This window comes from Oncorhynchus keta, chromosome 30 (genome assembly GCF_023373465.1).
Source record: "Oncorhynchus keta strain PuntledgeMale-10-30-2019 chromosome 30, Oket_V2, whole genome shotgun sequence".
Classification (NCBI taxonomy): domain Eukaryota; kingdom Metazoa; phylum Chordata; class Actinopteri; order Salmoniformes; family Salmonidae; genus Oncorhynchus; species Oncorhynchus keta.
The window spans coordinates 15,908,308-15,930,129 of record NC_068450.1 but is presented as its reverse complement, the minus strand read 5'-3'; the positions used below and the strand labels follow the sequence as shown (position 1 = coordinate 15,930,129).

General features: G+C 46.8%; 1 protein-coding gene across 4 annotated transcripts in view; it reads left to right on the top strand.

Annotated features, from left to right (window-relative positions):
* Positions 1 to 21,822, top strand: part of LOC118372978 (transcription factor COE1-A-like) — a 139,406-nt gene that overhangs the window by 65,452 nt on the left and 52,132 nt on the right. For all 4 annotated transcript variants that reach the window (XM_052487818.1, XM_052487817.1, XM_052487816.1 and 1 more), the window contains exons 7-10: positions 5,343 to 5,424; positions 5,589 to 5,730; positions 10,202 to 10,332; positions 12,216 to 12,342. In XM_052487818.1, coding sequence (XP_052343778.1) covers positions 5,343 to 5,424; positions 5,589 to 5,730; positions 10,202 to 10,332; positions 12,216 to 12,342 — 482 coding nt within the window. The remainder of the gene's footprint in view (positions 1 to 5,342; positions 5,425 to 5,588; positions 5,731 to 10,201; positions 10,333 to 12,215; positions 12,343 to 21,822) is intronic.

The window sequence follows — 21,822 nt, the reverse complement described above, 5'->3', positions numbered from 1 at the left end:
CCTCAGCTCCATCAGTACAGTATCAGACAAGGGGAAGTGGTTATGTATCTCTTTATTAACCCCAGAGACAAATGGTTCACCTTCAGAGCAGAGTGAGTATCACCTGGGCACGCTATTCCCTACTTAGTACACTACATTTGACCAGGGCCCATAGGTCTCTGATCAAAACTATTGCACTTTGTAGGGAGTTGGGTGCCATTTGGGATTCAGACCTGATGAATTAGTTTAGGAGACCGATGCTAGGCTACTGTAGTGAGGATGATCTGTATGACATGGCACATAGCTCAAAGAGAAGGATAGGAGGAGGACAGAGAAGGGACAGTAGAAGAGATAGAGGGAGAAAGAGAAATGAGAGAGAGAGACAGATGTAAATATAAATAGTATGAGTGATGAGGAGGATGGCAGATGGAGGGCTGAGCTATAGTCTCACCTACAGCCATTTACCAACTGTCAACAGAAACACAGAACACAAGAGAGAGAAAGAAAAAGTATGCTGGAGAGAGGCAGTAGAAGAAAAGTGAGGAGAGACAGTAGGAGCATAGAGGAGAGAGACAGTAGGAGAATAGAGGAGAGAGATAGTAGGAGAATAGAGGAGAGAGACAGTAGGAGAATAGAGGAGAGAGATAGTAGGAGAATAGAGGAGAGAGACAGTAGGAGAATAGAGGAGAGAGACAGTAGGAGAATAGAGGACAGAGATAGTAGGAGAATAGAGGAGAGAGACAGTAGGAGAATAGAGGAGAGAAACAGTAGGAGAATAGAGGACAGAGATAGTAGGATAATTGAGGAGAGAGAAAAGAAGGGTTGAAGGGGTAAAGGTTAGGAAGTATAATGAAGACAAAGAAGAGTTGGAGCAAGGGCATTTTGATATTTTACTAGGCAAGTTAAGAACAAATTCTCATTTTCAATGACGGCCTAGGAACAGTGGGCTAACTGCCTGTTCAGGGGCAGAATGACAGATTTGTACCTTGTCAGCTCGGGGGTTTGAATTTGCAGCTCTTCCAGTTACTAGTCCAACGCACTAACCACTAGGCTACCCTGCCACCCCTATCAGACACTCAAACTCACTGTTCTTACATGATCAGTGGATCAGATGATTGACCCTTTGAGGCTTCCGTACTTTTGGAAATTCACAAGTTTTCTTGTTGGAATAATATTTTGGTCGCTACAGGGATTACTTATAAATTGCGTTATTATTGCTTTGCTGCTTTGATTGGTATATTTTTTTAACTGAGTGGGAGGATGATTGTGTGTTTCATTGTACTAAAGTGACAAATAATCCCCCTCATAATTTGATGAAAGCGTGTGATCATTCAATTATCCCAGATATGCCGTCTGTGTTTGTAATTATTCACACCTGTTTTCAGCCGCCGGGCTCGGGTGTGTGTGTGTGTGTGTGTGTGTGTGTGTGTGTGTGTGTGTGTGTGTGTGTGTGTGTGTGTGTGTGTGTGTGTGTGTGTGTGTGTGTGTGTGTGTGTGCTCGTGTATTCCACCGTCAGGCTCCAAGAGGCCATGCAGCCATTTTACAGAAATTCACTTCCACAGTCATTTGTGTTGCTCTGGGTAATTACGAGAGAGAGAGAGAGAGAGAGAGAGAGAGAGAGAGAGAGAGAGAGAGAGAGAGAGAGAGAGAGAGAGAGAGAGAGAGAGAGAGAGAGAGAGAGAGAGAGAGAGAGAGAGAGAGAGAGAGAGAGAGAGAGAGAGAGAGAGAGAGAGAGAGAGAGAGAGAGAGAGAGAGAGAGAGAGAGAGAGAGAGAGAGAGAGAGAGAGAGAGGTTCTGTGTGGTTAATATATGCAGCTCTGTTGTCCAATGGCAGCAGACTAGCAGCTCTAAACTGCCTGGAACCAGTGATTATGGGCCCTGGTCAACAGTAGTGCACTACCCTATGGGCCCTGGTCAATAGTAGTGCACTACCCTATGGGCCCTGGTCAATAGTAGTGCACTACCCTATGGGCCCTGGTCAATAGTAGTGCACTACCCTATGGGCCCTGGTCAACAGTAGTGCACTACCCTATGGGACCCGGTCAATAGTAGTGCACTACCCTATGGGCCCTGGTCAATAGTAGTGCACTACCCTATGGGCCCTGGTCAATAGTAGTGCACTACCCTATGGGCCCTGTTCAATAGTAGTGCACTACCCTATGGGACCCGGTCAATAGTAGTGCACTACCCTATGGGCCCTGGTCAATAGTAGTGCACTACCCTATGGGCCCTGGTCAATAGTAGTGCACTACCCTATGGGCCCTGGTCAATAGTAGTGCACTACCCTATGGGCCCTGGTCAACAGTAGTGCACTACCCTATGGGACCCGGTCAATAGTAGTGCACTACCCTATGGGACCCGGTCAATAGTAGTGCACTACCCTATGGGACCCGGTCAATAGTAGTGCACTACCCTATGGGACCCGGTCAATAGTAGTGCACTACCTACCCTATGGGCCCTGGTCAATAGTAGTGCACTACCCTATGGGACCCGGTCAATAGTAGTGCACTACCCTATGGGACCCGGTCAATAGTAGTGCACTACCTACCCTATGGGCCCTGGTCAACAGTAGTGCACTACCCTATGGGACCCGGTCAATAGTAGTGCTACCCTATAGGGCTCTGGTCTATAGTAGTGACTACCCTATGGGACCCGGTCTATGGGACCCGGTCAATAGTAGTGCACTACCCTATGGGACCCGGTCAATAGTAGTGCACTACCCTATGGGACCCGGTCAATAGTAGTGCACTACCTACCCTATGGGCCCTGGTCAATAGTAGTGCACTACCCTATGGGACCCGGTCAATAGTAGTGCACTACCCTATGGGACCCGGTCAATAGTAGTGCACTACCCTATGGGCCCTGGTCAACAGTAGTGCACTACCCTATGGGACCCGGTCAATAGTAGTGCACTACCCTATGGGACCCGGTCAATAGTAGTGCACTACCCTATGGGACCCGGTCAATAGTAGTGCACTACCCTATGGGACCCGGTCAATAGTAGTGCACTACCTACCCTATGGGCCCTGGTCAATAGTAGTGCACTACCCTATGGGACCCGGTCAATAGTAGTGCACTACCCTATGGGACCCGGTCAATAGTAGTGCACTACCTACCCTATGGGCCCTGGTCAACAGTAGTGCACTACCCTATGGGACCCGGTCAATAGTAGTGCACTACCCTATGGGACCCGGTCAATAGTAGTGCACTACCCTATGGGACCCGGTCAATAGTAGTGCACTACCCTATGGGACCCGGTCAATAGTAGTGCACTACCTACCCTATGGGCCCTGGTCAATAGTAGTGCACTACCCTATGGGACCCGGTCAATAGTAGTGCACTACCCTATGGGACCTGGTCAATAGTAGTGCACTACCCTATGGGCCCTGGTCAACAGTAGTGCACTACCCTATGGGACCCGGTCAATAGTAGTGCACTACCCTATGGGACCCGGTCAATAGTAGTGCACTACCCTATGGGACCCGGTCAATAGTAGTGCACTACCCTATGGGACCCGGTCAATAGTAGTGCACTACCTACCCTATGGGCCCTGGTCAATAGTAGTGCACTACCCTATGGGACCCGGTCAATAGTAGTGCACTACCCTATGGGACCCGGTCAATAGTAGTGCACTACCTACCCTATGGGCCCTGGTCAACAGTAGTGCACTACCCTATGGGACCCGGTCAATAGTAGTGCACTACCTACCCTATGGGCCCTGGTCAACAGTAGTGCACTACCCTATGGGCCCTGGTCAATAGTAGTGCACTACCCTATGGGACCCGGTCAATAGTAGTGCACTACCTACCCTATGGGCCCTGGTCAACAATAGTGCACTACCCTATGGGACCCGGTCAATAGTAGTGCACTACCCTATGGGACCCGGTCAATAGTAGTGCACTACCCTATGGGACCCGGTCAATAGTAGTGCACTACCCTATGGGACCCGGTCAATAGTAGTGCACTACCTACCCTATGGGCCCTGGTCAATAGTAGTGCACTACCCTATGGGACCCGGTCAATAGTAGTGCACTACCCTATGGGCCCTGGTCAACAGTAGTGCACTACCCTATGGGACCCGGTCAATAGTAGTGCACTACCCTATGGGACCCGGTCAATAGTAGTGCACTACCCTATGGGACCCGGTCAATAGTAGTGCACTACCCTATGGGACCCGGTCAATAGTAGTGCACTACCCTATGGGCCCTGGTCAACAGTAGTGCACTACCCTATGGGCCCTGGTCAACAGTAGTGCACTACCCTATGGGCCCTGGTCAACAGTAGTGCACTATAAAGGGAATAAGGTACCATTGGAACAACATGTATTGATAAACAGGGTCAGGGCCACAGAATGATAAATGCAGAGGGATCAACACATATTTGTTAAGTACAGAGAGAGTGGTGATGGATGGTGAATCAGATCAGACAGGTGAAAGCAGAAGCTTAGAGGTCCGGCTGCTGTCAGGGTGCTGTCAGGGTGCTGTCCGGCTGCTGTCAGGGTGCTGTCAGGGTGCTGTCCGGGTGCTATCAGGGTGCTATCAGGATCAGATGACCACTGACTTGGGACCTCTGTTTTGGGATGTTAACAGACAGCCCCATTCTGCTGTATGCTCTAACAGCTGCTGTGAGGGTGGCTTGTACAGCTTCTGGGGTACGGGCCACGAGCGCAGTCATCTGTGTACAAGGAGACATAGGGCACATAGGGGACATAGAGGATGTGCTTGCCCCAACATCATTGATTCGCTGTTGGAATGGGCTCTGGTGACATGGAAAAAAGTCCAAGACGACCATTATCTCCGTAGAATTACCGCCTGTTGCACGCCGCCAGCATGTTACTTTTCTCACAGGGTGAGCTCCCATAAACGTTGTCTTCCCAGACTTACCCACAAGGCAGTGGCACGGTGGTTGGCCGATGCCAGGGCGTGTCCACATAATGTGGGCCTGTGCACTGCACCTCTGGGTACTGCTGTAGCTCCAAGATCCCCTGCCGAGTGAGCCTGGGACCACGGGGACGCCCAGTTAACAGGTGTTACCACGAGGAGGCCCGGCAGGCGTCTTGGTGAAGGAGAGGCTGTATACTAGCAAGTGAAGGCTTACATACAGAGTTTGCTTCCCGGTTTGCCACAAGTGCTCACCAGCGGAAGCAAGCTGTAAGCGAGAGGGTTACAAGCAGGTGGGAAGTAGGCATGCACCTTCCCTCTAACTACTGCACAACTGCACCAGATGCATCAAATCACCCTGTGTGGTACACACACTCAGACAGTGGCTGCTCTCATTGCTGTCTGATTACACGCAGCTCTATTAGGTCAGGAAACAAAAGCGATGATGCATGAGACTGTTTTCTGGTCTCCTCTCTCTTCAGGTTCTTCCTCAAGTTCTTCCTGAAATGCAACCAGAACTGTTTGAAGAATGCAGGGAACCCACGAGACATGAGACGCTTTCAGGTGGGAGAGAGAGAACCATGAAGCCTCATTTTACATCATTTCATTAGACACAACAGTAATGCTATTTGATGGTAGCTTTCAGGTTCTGTCTCACGTGTCCTTGTCTGTACCCCTGTCCCCTTTTCCTCTATGTCTCTTGTGCCTCCTGTCCCTGTCTGTCCCAGGTGGTGGTGTCTACCACGGTGAGTGTGGACGGACATGTCCTCTCTGTGTCTGACAACATGTTTGTCCACAACAACTCTAAACACGGTCGCCGGGCCAGGAGACAAGACCCTTCAGAAGGAACACCCTCGTACCTGGAGCATGGTAAACTCTCTCTATCTTTTTCTCCCTCCTCAACTCTATCACTACCTCCCTCTTCCCTCACTTTATTTCTCTCTCTTCTCCCCCCTCCTCTCCTTCCTTTTCCTCTCTTCTCCCCCTCTCCTCTCCTTCCTTTTCCTCTCTTCTCCCCCTCTCCTCTCCTCTCCTCTCCTTCCTTTTCCTCTCTTCTCCCCCCCCTCCTCTCCTTCCTTTTCCTCTCTTCCCCCCCTCTCCATTCCTTCCTTTTCCTCTGTTCTCCCCCTCTCCTCTCCCCCACTCTCCTCTCCTTCCTTTTCCTCTCTTCTCCCCCCTCTCCTCTCCTCTCCTTCCTTTTCCTCTGTTCTCCCCCCTCTCCTCTCCTCTCCCTCATCTCCTCTCCTTCATTTTCCTCTCTTATCCCCCCTCTCCTCTCCTTCCTTCTCCTCTCTTCTTCCCCCTCGCCTCTCCTCTCCTTCCTTTTCTTCTCTTCTCACCCACTCTCCTCTCCTTCCTTTTCCTCTCTTCTCCCCCTCTCCTCTCCCTCCTTTTTCCTCTCTTCTCACCTCCTGTCCTCTCCTTCCTTTTCCTCTCTTCTCCCTCTCTCCTCTCCTCTCCTTCTCCCTCCTCAACTCTATCAATACCACCCTCTTCCCTCACTTTATTTCTCTCTCTCCCCCCGCTCCTTCCTTTTCTCTCTTCTCACCCCCTCTCCTCTCCTTCCTTTTCCTCTTTTCTCAACCCCTCTCCTCTCCTTCCTTTTCCTCTCTTCTCACCCCCTCTCCTCTCCTTCATTTTCCTCTCTTCTTCCCCCCTCCTCTCCTTCCTTTTCCTCTCTTCTCACCTCTCCTCTCCTTCCTTTTCCTCTTCTCCCCCTCTCCTCTCCTCTCCTCTCCTTCCTTTTCCTCTCTTCTCTTCTCACCTCCTCTCCTCTCCTTCCTTTTCCTCTCTTCCCCCCCTCTCCTCTCCTCTCCTCTCTTCTCTTACCCTCTCCTCTCCTTCCTTTTCCTCTCTTCTCACCCCCTCTCCTCCCTTTTCCTCTCTTCTCACCCCCTCTCCTTCCTTTTCCTCTCTTCTTCCCCCCTCCTCTCCTTCCTTTTCCTCTCCTCTCCTCTCCTCTCATCTCCTCTCCCTCTCTTCTCACCTCCTCTCCTCTCCTTACTTTTCCTCTCTTCCCCCCTCTCCTCTCCTCTCTTCTCCCCCTCTCCTCTCCTTCCTTTTCCTCTCTCCTCCTCCTCTCCTCTCCTTCCTTTTCCTCTTCTCTCCTCTCCTCTCATCTCCTCTCCCTCTCTTCTCACCTCCTCTCCTCTCCTTCCTTTTCCTCTCTTCCCCCCTCTCCTCTCCTCTCTTCTCCCCCTCTCCTCTCCTTCCTTTTCCTCTCTCCTCCCCCTCTCCTCTCCTCTCCTTCCTTTTCCTCTCTTCTCCCCCTCTCCTCTCCTCTCCTTCCTATTCCTCTCTTCTCCCCCTCTCCTTTCCTTCCTTTTCCTCTCTTCTCCCCCTCTCCTCTCCTCTCCTTCCTTTCCTCTCTTCTCCCCCTCTCCTCTCCTCTTCTCTCCTCTCCTTCCTTTTCCTCTCTTCTCCCCCCTCTCCTCTCCTTCCTTTTCCTCTCTTCCCCCCCCTCTCCTCTCCTTCCTTTTCCTCTCTTCTCACCCCCTCTCCTCTCCTTCATTTTCCTCTCTTCTCCCCCCCTCTCCTCTCCTCTCCTCTCCTCTCCCCTCCTCTCCTCTCCTCTCCTCTCCTCTCTTCTCCCCCCCTCTTCTCTCCTTCCCTTTCCTCTGTTCTCTCCCTCTCCTTCCTTTTCCATTCTTATCCCCCTCTCCTCTCCTTCCTTTTCCTCTCCTATCACCCCCTCTCCTCTCCTTCCTTTTCCCTCTAAGATGATGAGACCAGCAGTGAATCCTGTATTCCCCCAGTGGCCGGCTCTTGTTAGAACTGCCATAGTGTCTTATGAGGACCATGTGTCGTAGCAGGACTATGGTTCATGAGAGCCCAGGAAGCTTAAAGACAACGCTGAGCTTATTTCCTATGAGACCTGGCTGGGTTTATCATCCAGCCTCTACCCCTCTCCCAAAGCTTTTCCCAGGTTAACACACACAAGCATGCTCAATCTCACGCGACCGAACACACACACACACACACACACACACACACACACACACACACACACACACACACACACACACACACACACACACACACACACACACACACACACACACACACACACACACACACACACACACACACACACACACACACACACACACTGAAACCCCTAATACTTTGTAATGATTTAGAGCCTGCTCAGATTCCTCCAACTCAAAGTAATCCAGTTAGATTCTCATTATCTTTTCCCTGACGGTAAATAACAGAAACATATTTTTCCGATGTGGAACGACCTCAACCCCAGGGACCATTGTGATCAAACTACGACTGGATTTGGGTGATAGCGCACACTAGATTACATTAAGATTCAGCGTTAAGTTTTAAGTCAGTGATGACTATTTTCTAGGTCTGTGTCCCAAATGGCACCCTATTCCCTAAATGGTGTAGTATTTTACACCAGGGCCCATATGCAGAGGGAAGAAATAAGGAATAGAAGGAATAGAGCAGGGGGAGAACACAACATTACAGGGAAGAGAGTGGAGGAGAACACAACATTACAGGGAAGAGAGTGGAGGAGAACACAACATTACAGGGAAGAGAGTGGAGGAGAACACAACATTACAGGGAACAGAGTGGAGGAGAACACAACATTACAGGGAAGAGAGTGGAGGAGAACACAACATTACAGGGAAGAGAGTGGAGGAGAACACAACATTACAGGGAAGAGAGTGGAGGAGAACACAACATTACAGGGAAGAGAGTGGAGGAGAACACAACATTACAGGGAAGAGAGTGGAGGAGAACACAACATTACAGGGAAGAGAGTGGAGGAGAACACAACATTACAGGGAAGAGAGTGGAGGAGAACACAACATTACTGGGAAGAGAGTGGAGGAGAACACAACATTACAGGGAAGAGAGTGGAGGAGAACACAACATTACAGAGCTGGGAGTGGGGGAGAACACAACATTACAGGGAAGAGAGTGGAGGAGAACACAACATTATAGGGAAGAGAGTGGGGGAGAACACAACATTACTGGGAAGAGAGTGGAGGAGAACACAACATTACAGGGAAGAGAGTGGAGGAGAACACAACATTACAGGGAAGAGAGTGGAGGAGAACACAGCATTACAGGGAAGAGAGTGGAGGAGAACACAACATTACAGGGAAGAGAGTGGAGGAGAACACAACACTACAGGGAAGAGAGGGAAGAGAGTGGAGGAGAACACAACATTACAGGGAAGAGAGTGGAGGAGAACACAACATTACAGGGAAGAGAGTGGAGGAGAACACAACATTACAGGGAAGAGAGTGGAGGAGAACACAGCATTACAGGGAAGAGAGTGGAGGAGAACACAACATTACAGGGAAGAGAGTGGAGGAGAACACAACATTACAGGGAAGAGAGTGGAGGAGAACACAACATTACAGGGAAGAGAGTGGAGGAGAACACAACACTACAGGGAAGAGAGTGGAGGAGAACACAACATTACGGGGAAGAGAGTGGAGGAGAACACAACATTACAGGGAAGAGAGTGGAGGAGAACACAACATTACAGGGAAGAGAGTCAGGGAGCATGGGGGAGAGAAGATAGGTGTGAGAGTAGAGATGGAAGAAGAAGGGGAACTGAGAGAAGAATGATTCATGGGAGAGGAGAGGAGAGGAGAGGAGAGGAGAGGAGAGGAGGACCTCTAAGTGTTTTGTGAAGTATCAGGGCCTGTTTGAGGCCGTACTAGGCAATCAGTGCACAATGATATGTATTGCGGTATCAGGGCTTGCGATAGGCAGTACTAGAGGAGCAACGAACACAACAGATGGCAGCGAGGAAGACCCCAAATGTTAATCATATCACATGGATTCATGTTTCACCATCTGGTTGACTCACACACACACACCATCAGGGTCGATGAAAATACTTGCAGGATGAAGAGGAGAGATGAAAAGGGAGAGAGGCAGCGGAGGGAGGGGAGAGAGAGGAGAGTGAAGAGAGAGGAAAGGGAAGGATGACAGAGAGAGAGAGGAGGGTAAAGAAAGAGAGGAGAGAGAGGCAGAAGAGAGATGAGGAAAGAGCAGAAGTCATTCTGTAGTAAAGTGGATTACCCTGCTTTGGAGAATGACATCATGTCTGACAAGCTGAGATCTGTAAAGTTGAGGAGATTAAGCCTTTATTTATTATTTATTTGTAATTCCACTGCTGTTCTTTTCTCCAATCTGATCCAGTAATGTAAAGCCTGTAATCATAAGATCCAGGGGTCAGTATTACGCCTCACAGCAGACCTGCTTATGAATTGGAGAATTGAGTTTTTCTCTTCATAGAATCAATCAAAAGGGAGAAACTGTACTGTGGGAGTTAAAGCTATATTTCTGATCTCCCTCCCTCCTTCAACAGCCACCCCTTGTATCAAGGCCATCAGCCCCAGTGAGGGCTGGACTACAGGCGGGGCGACAGTCATTATCATTGGAGAAAACTTCTTTGATGGACTTCAGGTCATATTTGGTACCATGCTGGTCTGGAGTGAGGTCAGTAGCACATTAATCTGTTTGTGTGTGTGTGTGTGTGTGTGTGTGTGTGTGTGTGTGTGTGTGTGTGTGTGTGTGTGTGTGTGTGTGTGTGTGTGTGTGTGTGTGTGTGTGTGTGTGTGTGTGTGTGTGTGTGTGTGTGTTTGTTTGACAAAAAATAGTGAACAAACAAACATTTCACAAACTGGGGACATTTTGTTGGTCCCCACAAGGTCAAATGTTATTTCTGGGGGGTTTAGGGTTAAGGTTAGAATTACGCTAAGAGTTAGGGTTAGTAGCAAGGGTTAAATAGAGTTTTTGGGGGTTAGGGTGAGGGTTAGAAGTTTGGAACCACCGAGGCTCTTTCTGGAGCTGTTCGCCCGGCCAAACTGAGCAATCGGGGAAGAAGATCCTTGTTCAGGGAGCTGACCAAGAACCCGATGGTCACTGACAGAGCTCCAGAGTTCCCCTGTGGAGATGAGAGAACCTTCCGGAAGGACAACCATCTCTGTAGCACTCAACCAATCAGGTCTTTATGGTAGAGTGGCCAGACGGAAGACACTCCTCAGTAAAAGGTACATGACAGCCCGCTTGGAGTTTGCCAAAACGCACCTAAAGGACGCTCACACCATGAGAAACAAGATTGTCTGGTCTGATGAAAGCAAAATTGAACTCTTTGGCCTGAATGCCAAGAGCCATGTCTGTGGGAAACCTGGCACCATCCCTAAGGTGAAGCATGGTGGTGGCACCATCCCTAAGGTGAAGCATGATGGTGGCACCTCCCTAAGGTGAAGCATGGTGGTGGCAGCATCCCTAAGGTGAAGCACGGTGGTGGCACCATCCCTATGGTGAAGCATGGTGGTGGTACCATCCCTAAGGTGAAACATGATGGTGGCACCATCCCTAAGGTGAAGCATGGTGGTGGCACCATCCCTAAGGTGAAGCATGGTGGTGGCACCATCCCTAAGGTGAAGCATGGTGATGGCAGCATCATGCTGTGGGGATGTTTGTCAACAGCAGGGACTGGGAGACTAGTCAGGGTTGAGAGAAAGATGAACGGAGCAAAGTACAGAGAGATCCTTGATGAAAACATGCTCCAGAGCGCTCAGGACCTCAGACTGGGGTGAAAGGTTCACTTTCCAACAGGACAACGACCCTAAGCTGACAGGCAAGACTTCGGGACAAATCTCTGAATGTCCTTGAGTGGCCCAGCCAGAGCCCAGACTTGAACTCAATCAAACATCTCTGGAGAGATCTAAAAATATCTGTACATCGACGCTCCCCATCCAACCTGACAGAGATTGAGAGGATCTGCAGAGAAGAATGGGAGAAACTCCCCAAATACAGGTGTGCTAAGCTTGTAGCATCACACCCAAGAAGACTCAAGGCTGAAATTGCTGCCAAAGGTGCTTCAACAAAGTACTGAGGAAACGGTCTGAATACTTATGTAAATGTGATATTTCAGTTGTTTTTTTCTTGTTTTTTCTTCACAAAAAATCCCAAAATCAATTTTTGCTTTGTCATTATGGGGTATTGTTGTACATTGATGAGGGGAAAAAACTATGTAAACATTTTTATAATAAGGCTGTAACCCAACAAAATGTGGAAAAAGTCTAGGGGTCTGAATACTTTCCGAAGTCACTGTATAGAACTTGTTTTTATTAACATTTTATTTAACCTTTTTTTAACTGTCAGTTAAGAACAAATTCTTATTTACAATGAGATGAATACACCGGCCAAACTCGGACAACGCTGGGCCAATTGTGCACCACCCTATGGGACTCCCAATCACGGCCAGTTGTGATACAGCCTAGAATCGAACCAGGGTCTGTAGTGACACCTCTAGCAAGTGAAGTAGATATGTAATATTACAACCTTCCTTTGTCCCCTGTCCCCCTCCGTAGCTCATCACAGCCCACGCCATCCGGGTGCAGACTCCCCCAAGACACATCCCTGGGGTTGTAGAGGTCACTCTGTCATACAAGTCTAAACAGTTCTGCAAGGGCACACCTGGACGCTTCATATACACAGGTAAATACACCTTAATGTAACACACCTGGACGCTTCATATACACAGGTAAATACACCTTAATGTAACACACCTGGACGCTTCATATACACAGGTAAATACACCTTAATATAACACACCTGGACGCTTCATATACACAGGTAAATACACCTTAATGTAACACACCTGGACGCTTCATATACACAGGTAAATACACCTTAATGTAACACACCTGGACGCTTCATATACACAGGGAAATACACCTTAATATAACACACCTGGACGCTTCATATACACAGGTAAATACACCTTAATGTAACACACCTGGACGCTTCATATACACAGGTAAATACACCTTAATATAACACACCTGGACGCTTCATATACACAGGTAAATACACCTTAATGTAACACACCTGGACGCTTCATATACACAAGTAAATACACCTTAATATAACACACCTGGACGCTTCATATACACAGGTAAATACACCTTAATGTAACACACCTGGACGCTTCATATACACAGGTAAATACACCTTAATATAACACACATGGATGCTTCATATACACAGGTAAATACACCTTAATTTAACACACCTGGACGCTTCATATACACAGGTAAATACACCTTAATATAACACACCTGGACGCTTCATATACACAGGTAAATACACCTTAATATAACACACCTGGATGCTTCATATACACAGGTAAATACACCTTAATATAACACACCTGGACGCTTCATATACACAGGTAAATACACCTTAATGTAACACACCTGGATGCTTCATATACACAGGTAAATACACCTTAATGTAACACACCTGGACGCTTCATATACACAGGTAAATACACCTTAATGTAACACACCTGGACGCTTCATATACACAGGTAAATACACCTTAATGTAACACACCTGGACGCTTCATATTCCCAGGTAAATACATCTTAATTTAACACACCTGACGCTACATATTCCCAGGTAAATACACCTTAATTTAACACACCTGATGCTACATATTCGCAGGTAAATACATCTTAATTTAACACACCTGATGCTACATATTCCCAGGTAAATACATCTTAATTTAACACACCTGATGCTACATATTCCCAGGTAAATACACCTTAATTTAACACACCTGACGCTACATATTCCCAGGTAAATACATCTTAATTTAACACACCTGACGCTACATATTCCCAGGTAAATACATCTTAATTTAACACACCTGATGCTACATATTCCCAGGTAAATACATCTTAATTTAACACACCTGACGCTACATATTCCCAGGTAAATACATCTTAATTTAACACACCTGACGCTACATATTCCCAGGTAAATACATCTTAATTTAACACACCTGATGCTACATATTCCCAGGTAAATACATCTTAATTTAACACACCTGATGCTACATATTCCCAGGTAAATACATCTTAATTTAACACACCTGATGCTACATATTCCCAGGTAAATACATCTTAATTTAACACACCTGATGCTACATATTCCCAGGTAAATACACCTTAATTTAACACACCTGATGCTACATATTCCCAGGTAAATACATCTTAATTTAACACACCTGATGCTACATATTCCCAGGTAAATACACCTTAATTTAACACACCTGATGCTACATATTCCCAGGTAAATACATCTTAATTTAACACACCTGACGCTACATATTCCCAGGTAAATACACCTTAATTTAACACACCTGATGCTACATATTCCCAGGTAAATACACCTTCATTTATTAACATATAAACTGGGGATGAGAGGAGAGAGTGGAGAGAGGGGAGTGAGGAGAAATTAAAGGACAGGCGGAGAGAGTAAAGGGATAGGAGAGGAGTGGGGAGAGAGGGGAGTGAGGAGCAATGAAAGGAGAGGGGGAGAGAGGAGAGGGATAGGAGAGGAGTGGCGAGAGAGGGGAGTGAGGAGCAATGAAAGGAGAGGGGGAGAGAGGAGAGGGATAGGAGAGGAGTGGGGAGAGAGGGGATTGAGGAGCAATGAAAGGAGAGGATAGGATAGGAGAGGAGTGGAGATGGGAGAAGGGACTATGGGATTACCATGGTCGGCCATCTTGGCCTCCTGGCTGGTGGTTGGCTCCAGTCTGGGTTTAGTGCCAGTGGGTAATCATATAGTACTGGCATGGTGTGGCTTGGCAGCTGGCAAGGGCATGGCACATTGACATGCACACACACACATACACATTCACACACACACGGGGGACAGCTGGTATCACTAATCAACTTGTGTTGGGGAGAGGAACCACATGCTGCCTGCTCACAGACCTAATTAATTCATCACACACAATACTGCTGCTACTACTGGAATAAACACACACACACGCAAACACACACACACATACACACACAGAAACACATACTGTACAGTTGTGGCCAAAAGTTTTGAAAATGACACAAATATTAATTTCCACAAAGTTTGCTGCTTCAGTGTTTTTAGATATTTGTGTCAGATGTTACTATGGATACTGAAGTATAATTACAAGCATGTCATACGTGTCAAAGGCTTTTATTGACAATTACATGATGTTGATGCAAAGAGTCTATATTTGCAGTGTTGACCCTTCTTTTTCAAGACCTCTGCAATCTGCCCTGGCATGCTGTCAATTAACTTCTGGGCCACATCCTGACTGATGGCAGCCCATTCTTGCATAATCAAATCTTGGAGTTTGTCAGAATTTGTGGGTTTTTGTTTGTCCACCCGCCTCTTGAGGATTGACCACAAGTTGTCAATGGGATTAAGGTCTGAGGAGTTTCCTGGCCATAGAACCAAAATATCGATGTTTTGTTCCCCGGGCCACTTAGTTATCACTTTTTCCTTATGGCAAGGTGCTCCATCATGTTGGAAAAGGCATTGTTCATCACCAAACTGTTCCTGGATGGTTGGGAGAAGTTGCTCTCGGAGGATGTGTTGGTACCATTCTTTATTCATGGCTGTGTTCTTAGGCAAAATTGTGAGTGAGCCCACTCCCTTGGCTGAGAAGCAACCCCACACATGAGTGGTCTCAGGATGCTTTACTGTTGGCATGACACAGGACTGATGGTAGCGCTCACCTTGTCTTCTCCGGACAAGCTTTTTTCCAGATGCCCCAAACAATCAGAAAGGGGATTCATCAGAGAAAACGACTTTACCCCAGTCCTCAGCAGTCCAATCCCTGTACCTTCTGCAGAATATCAGTTTGTCCCTGATGTTTTTCCTGGAGAGAAGTGGCTTCTCTGCTGCCCTTCTTGACACCAGGCCATCCTCCAATAGTCTTTGTCTCACTGTGCATGCAGATGCACTCATACCTTCCTGCTGCCATTCCTGAGCAAGCTCTGTACTGGTGGTGCCCCGATCCCGCAGCTGAATCAACTTTAGGAGACGGTCCTGACGCACGCTGGACTTTCTTGGGCGCCCTGTAGCCTTCTTCACATCAATTGAACCGCTCTCCTTGATGTCCTTGATGATCCGATAAATGGTTGATTTAGGTGCAATCTTACTGGCAGCAATATTGTCTGCGAAGCCCTTTTTGTGCAAAGCAATGATGACGGCACGTGTTTCCTTGCAGGTAACCATGATTGACAGAGGAAGAACAATGATTCCAAGCACCACCCTCCTTTTGAAGCTTCCAGACTTTTGTTTGAACTCAATCAGCATGACAGAGTGATCTCCAGCCTTGTCCTCGTCAACACTCATACCTGTGTTAACGAGATCATCACTGACATGATGTCAGCTGGTCCTTTTGTGTCAGGGCTGAAGTGCAGTATAATTTTCTGGGGGGGACTCAGTTAGATTTTATGGCAAAGAGGGACTTTGGAATTAATTGCAATTCATCTGATCACTCTTCATAACATTCTGGAGTATATGCAAATTGCCATCATACAAACTGAGGCAGCAGACTATGTGAAAATATATAATTGTGTCATTGTCAAAACTTTTGGCCACGACCTAACACACACACACACACACACACACACACACACACACACACACACACACACACACACACACACACACACACACACACACACACACACACACACACACACACACACACAGAGAACAGGGAAGTGGGTAGAGAAAAGGAAACTGGGTGTATTTTCACATGTAAAGCTGTTTTTATTCAGCCTGCTTTTCTCTCCTTCCCTCTCTCTCTCTCCTACAAGTCCATTTACATGTATCACCATTCATCAAAGAAGATCCAAGCCCTTCCTCCAGGCAGAGATGTAATGCTGTAATCCTGTGAGGTCTGTTAGGGGCTGTAAAGAGCTGTGAAGTGCTGGCAGGCTTCTGGCTGTAGATTGGGTTGTGTCCCAAATGGCACCCTGTATAGTGCAATCCTTTTGACATGAGCCCTATGGTTCCTGATTAAAAGTAATCCTCTATATAGGTAATAGGATGCCATTTGGGACGCATGTTGAAGGTGCATGATGATGAACATCTCTCCTTCAGAAGTCAATCCTTTCCTCTTCAGAATGCAGTCGCCACCTCGCTTAGCAACCTCGTATCACTGCTGATATTAAAAGACCCTGCAGCTGGAGCACATATAAATCGAACATAATGTTATTGGTCGCGTACACATATTTAGCAGATATTATCGCAGGTGCAGCGAAATGCTTATGTTTCTACGTCTAACAGTGGTACTTAACAATACAAAACCTGACACACAAATCCCCAGATATGAAAGGAAATAAGTTATGAAATACCAGAACGAGCAATCTCAGATTCCGGAATATAAATATACTGCATAAACAGTACCAGGACTCACCAACTCATTCAAGGTTTTTTCTTTATTTTGACTATTTTCTACATTATAGAATAATAGTGAAGACATCAAAACTATGAAATAACACATATAGAATCATGTAGTAACCAAAAAAGTGGTAAACTCCCTCATAGCCCGTTTCCTCTCTAGGTTTCTTCCTAGGTTTTGGCCTTTCTAGTGAGTTTTTCCTAGCCACCGTGCTTCTACACCTGCATTGCTTGCTGTTTGGGGTTTTAGGCTGGGTTTCTGTACAGCACTTTGAGATATCAGCTGATGTACGAAGGGCTATATAAATACATTTGATTTGATTTGATTTTAATTAAACAAATCAAAATATGTTATATATTTGAGATTCTTCAAAGGAGCCACCCTTTGCCTTGATGACAGCTTTGCACACTCTTGTCATTATCTCAACCAGCTTCATGAATGCTTTTCCAACTTTCCAACAGTCTTGAAGGAATTCCCACATATGCTGAGCACTGCTTTTCCTTCACTCTGTGGTCCAACTCATCCTAAACCATCTCAATTGGGTTGAGGTCGGGTGAATGTGGAGGCCAGGTCATCTGATGCAGCACTCCATCACTCTCCTTCTTGGTCAAATAGCCCTTACACAGCCTGGAGGTATGTTTTGGGTCATTGTCCTGTTGAAAAACAAATGATAGTCTCACTATGCGCAAACCAGATGGGATGGTGTATAGTTGCAGAATGACGTGGTAGCCATGATGGTTAAGTGTGCCTTTCACACCTCCTCCTCCATGCTTCACGGTGGGAACAACACATACAGAGATAATCTGTTCACTTACTCTGCATCTCAAGACACAGATGTTGGAACCAAAAATCTCAAATTTTGACTCATCAGACCAAACGACAGATTTCCACCGGTCGAATGTCCATTGCTTGTGTTTCTTGGCCCATGCAAGTCTCTTCTTATTATCGGTGTCCTTTAGTAGTGGTTTCTTTGCAGCAATTCGACCATGAAGGACTAATTCAAGCAGTCTTCTCTGAACAGTTGATGTTACTCAAACTCTGTGAAGTATTTATTTGGGCTGCAATCTGAGGTGCAATTAATTCTAATGAACTTGTCTTCTGCAGCAGAAGTAACTCTGGGTGTTCCTTTCCTGTGGCAGTCCTTGCTTATTTTTTTCTTTAAGCAATGCCTTTTTTTCTGTCCATTCATTCCATAAAGCCCAGCTCTGTGGAGGGTACGGCTTAAAGTGGTCCTATGGACAGATACTCAAATCTCCTCTGTGGATCTTTGCAGCTCCTTCAGGGTTATCATTGGTCTCTTTGTTGCCTCTGATTAATGCCCTCCTTGCCTGGTCCGTGCGTTTTGGTGGGCGGCCCTCTCTTGGCAGGTTTGTTGTGGTGCATTATTCTTTCTATGTTTTAATAATGGATTTAATGGTGCTCTGTGGGATGTTCAAAGTTTCTGATAATTCTTTAGAACCCAACCCTGATCTGTACTTCTCCAAAACTTTGTCCCTGACCTGTTTGGAGAGCTCCTTGGTCTTCATGGTGCCGCTTGCTTGGTGGTGCTCATTGCTTAGTGGTGTTGCAGACTCTTGGGCCTTTCAGAACAAGCTTATATATACTGAGATCATGTGACAGATCATGTGACAGATAGATTGCACGCAGGTGAACTTTATTTGACTAATTATGTGACTTCTGAAGGTAATTGGTTGCACCAGATCTTATTTAGGGGCTTCATAGCAAAGGGGCTGAATACATATGCAGGCACCACTCTTCTGTTTTATTTATATGTTATTTTTTGAACAAGTAAATTCATTTCATTTCACTTCACCAATTTGGACTATTTTCTGTTTGTTCATTACATGAAATCCAAATAAAAATATATTTAAATTACAGGTTGTAATGCAACAAATAGGAAAAACGCCAAGGGGGATGAATACTTTTGCAAGGCACTGTACTGTGTCTTGTGTCTGAGCCGTTGAATTGCGACTCCACTTTGTCTCTGTAGTGTCGTTTTGGCTGTTTGATTGTTTATGGATATCTGTTTGTACATGGCCATGTTCCCAGTCACCTTGCCGTGGATAAATGTGGTGCTTTGCGCTTTCAGTTTTGCGTGATTGCTGGCATCTATCCGTGGTTTCTAGTTTGGATAAGTTGTAATCCTCACAGTGGGAACAACATCCTCTATGCACTTCCTGATGAACTCAGTCACTGAGTCAGTGTATACGTCAATACTATTCTCATTATGGGTAGTTGCTAAAAATTGGGTACGCACACACACGCACACATGCACGTACACACATACAAAGACCAATGCTCTCTCTCTGACAGACAGACAGACACATTAAGAGTAATATTTCTGGGTCTAGTACTGATCAGGTGTGAAGCATCAGTAATCAGTCAGGAAGCTGAGGATGCTGTTAGAACAGGACAGGGAAGGGAGAACTAAAATACAGCAACAGAATATTAACAACCTGAAAGACTCTAAATGTGTCCCAAATGGCTCCCTTTATAAAGCCCATAGGGCCCTGGCTAAATGTAGTGCACTACATAGGGAATAGTGTGCCATTTAACTCCCATTCTCTCTATGTTCTATCAAACTACTATTCCACAGAGGGGTGGAAAGAGCCAGAAGTTGTGTGCCATCTTTATATCTGAAGGAACTGTGAAATGGAAGAACTTCAGTCTGTACCTGTATTGCTGGCATTAGTATCAGTGTGTCGTATAGATGGACCGTAGAAGCACACACCCACAATCTCTCTCTGTCTGTCTGTCTGTCTGTCTGTCTGTCTGTCTGTCTGTCTGTCTGTCTGTCTGTCTGTCTGTCTGTCTGTCTGTCTGTCTGTCTGTCTGTCTGTCTGTCTGTCTGTCTGTCTGTCTGTCTGTCTGTCTGTCTGTCTGTCTGTCTGTCTGTCTGTCTGTCTGTCTCTCTCTCTCTCTCTCTCTCTCTCTAACAGTTAAGTGCAGTAGCGAGGTGGTCTATTACTTTCTCTCCCTTCCCATTTGTGAATTCAGTCCTTTATTGAGCTGCTGTGGAGTCTGCTGTTGATTAAAACTTCTGGATTCTCCTGGTAGAGATGGGGAACACGCCCCCCCTACAGTCAGACACAGTTCCAAAACAACCTCCATATTATGGGGATATTCAAATGAGATTCAGGGTTTAAATGGAATGGAATGGTAGGAAGGAATTGGAATGTCCAGATGGTGGAATACCACATTATAATCTACCCTAAAGATCAGTATTGGATTTATGTTGATTATAGGATTTTCCATTTTGCACTTTTATGATGGGTTAGATTATAAAATATTGTTTGCTATAGGTCTAGTAATCTTGCTGTAATCTTAATTCCTAGATTAGTTGAACTTTTGGTATTATCACAGTGAAATGTCATATTTATATACATTCATTGGTAAACATTCTCAAGCATCTGTTTAAATAGATAGATAGACAGGCTTTCCTTTCTAAAAAAGAAGTGATCCATTCTATGGGTCTGAATTTCCTGACCTTTCATCCTCCTGACATGTTCAAGTGATGTGTAATTTAGTCTGTCTGATCCTCCAAATAAACTCAATCACCGGAGAAATGGATCAAAACAAGATTGTATGGAATTGATTTAGGTTGGGGGGGAAGGGTCAGTGTGTGTGTGAGTGAGTTTGTGTGTGTGAAGAATGAAGCAGTAATACTATTGAACCTCCAGTGGCTGAATCGATCCTTAGCCAGCTATCACGAGATCCCACCTGAACACTGGAGAACAGAGGGAGGGAGGGAGGGAGGGAGGGAGGGAGGGAGGGAGGGAGGGAGGGAGGAGAGAATGGCTTATGAAGGTATTGAGAGAGAGAGAGAGAGAGGGAGAGAGAGAGAGAGAGAGAGAGAGAGAGAGAGAGAGAGAGAGAGAGAGAGAGAGAGAGAGAGAGAGACAGGGAGAGAGAGAGAGAGAGAGAGAGAGAGAGAGAGAGAGAGAGAGAGAGAGAGAGAGAGAGAGAGAGAGAAAAGGGTTGAGAGAATCAGAACAGGTGTCCCTGTTCCACCCTCATACTACAGGAAGATAGATCACTGGCTGTCCAAACCTTCAACCATCTGTCCTCTTACCCTCGCATACATACTCTCCCCTCTCCTCCTCCCCCCTCCCTAACTCATACATACTCTCCCCGCTCCTCCCCCTCCCTAACTCATACATACTCCCCAGCCCCCCCCTCCCTAACTAATACATACTCTCCCTGCTCCTTCTCCCCTCCCTAACTCATACATACTCCCCCAGCTCCTCCCCCCTCCCTAACTCATACATACTCTCCCTGCTCCTTCTCCCCCTCCCTAACTCATACTACTCTCCCCTCTCCTCCTCCCCCTCCCTAACTCATACTCTCCCCTCTCCTCCTCCCCCCTCCCTAACTCATACATACTCTCCCCGCTCCTCCTCCCCCTCCCTAACTCATACTCTCCCTCTCCCCTCCCCCTCCCTAACTCATACTCTCCCCTCTCCCCTCCCCCTCCCTAACTCATACTCTCCCCCCCCTCCTCCCCCTCCCTAACTCATACATACTCCCCCCGCTCCTCCTCCCCCTCCCTAACTCATACATACTCTCCCCGCTCCTCCTCCCTAACTCCATACTCCCCCCTCCTCCTCCCCCTCCCTAACTCATACATACTCTCCCCGCTCCTCCTCCCCCCTCCCTAACTCATACATACTCTCCCCGCTCCTCCTCCCCCTCCCTAACTCCATACTCCCCAGCCCCTCCTCCCTAACT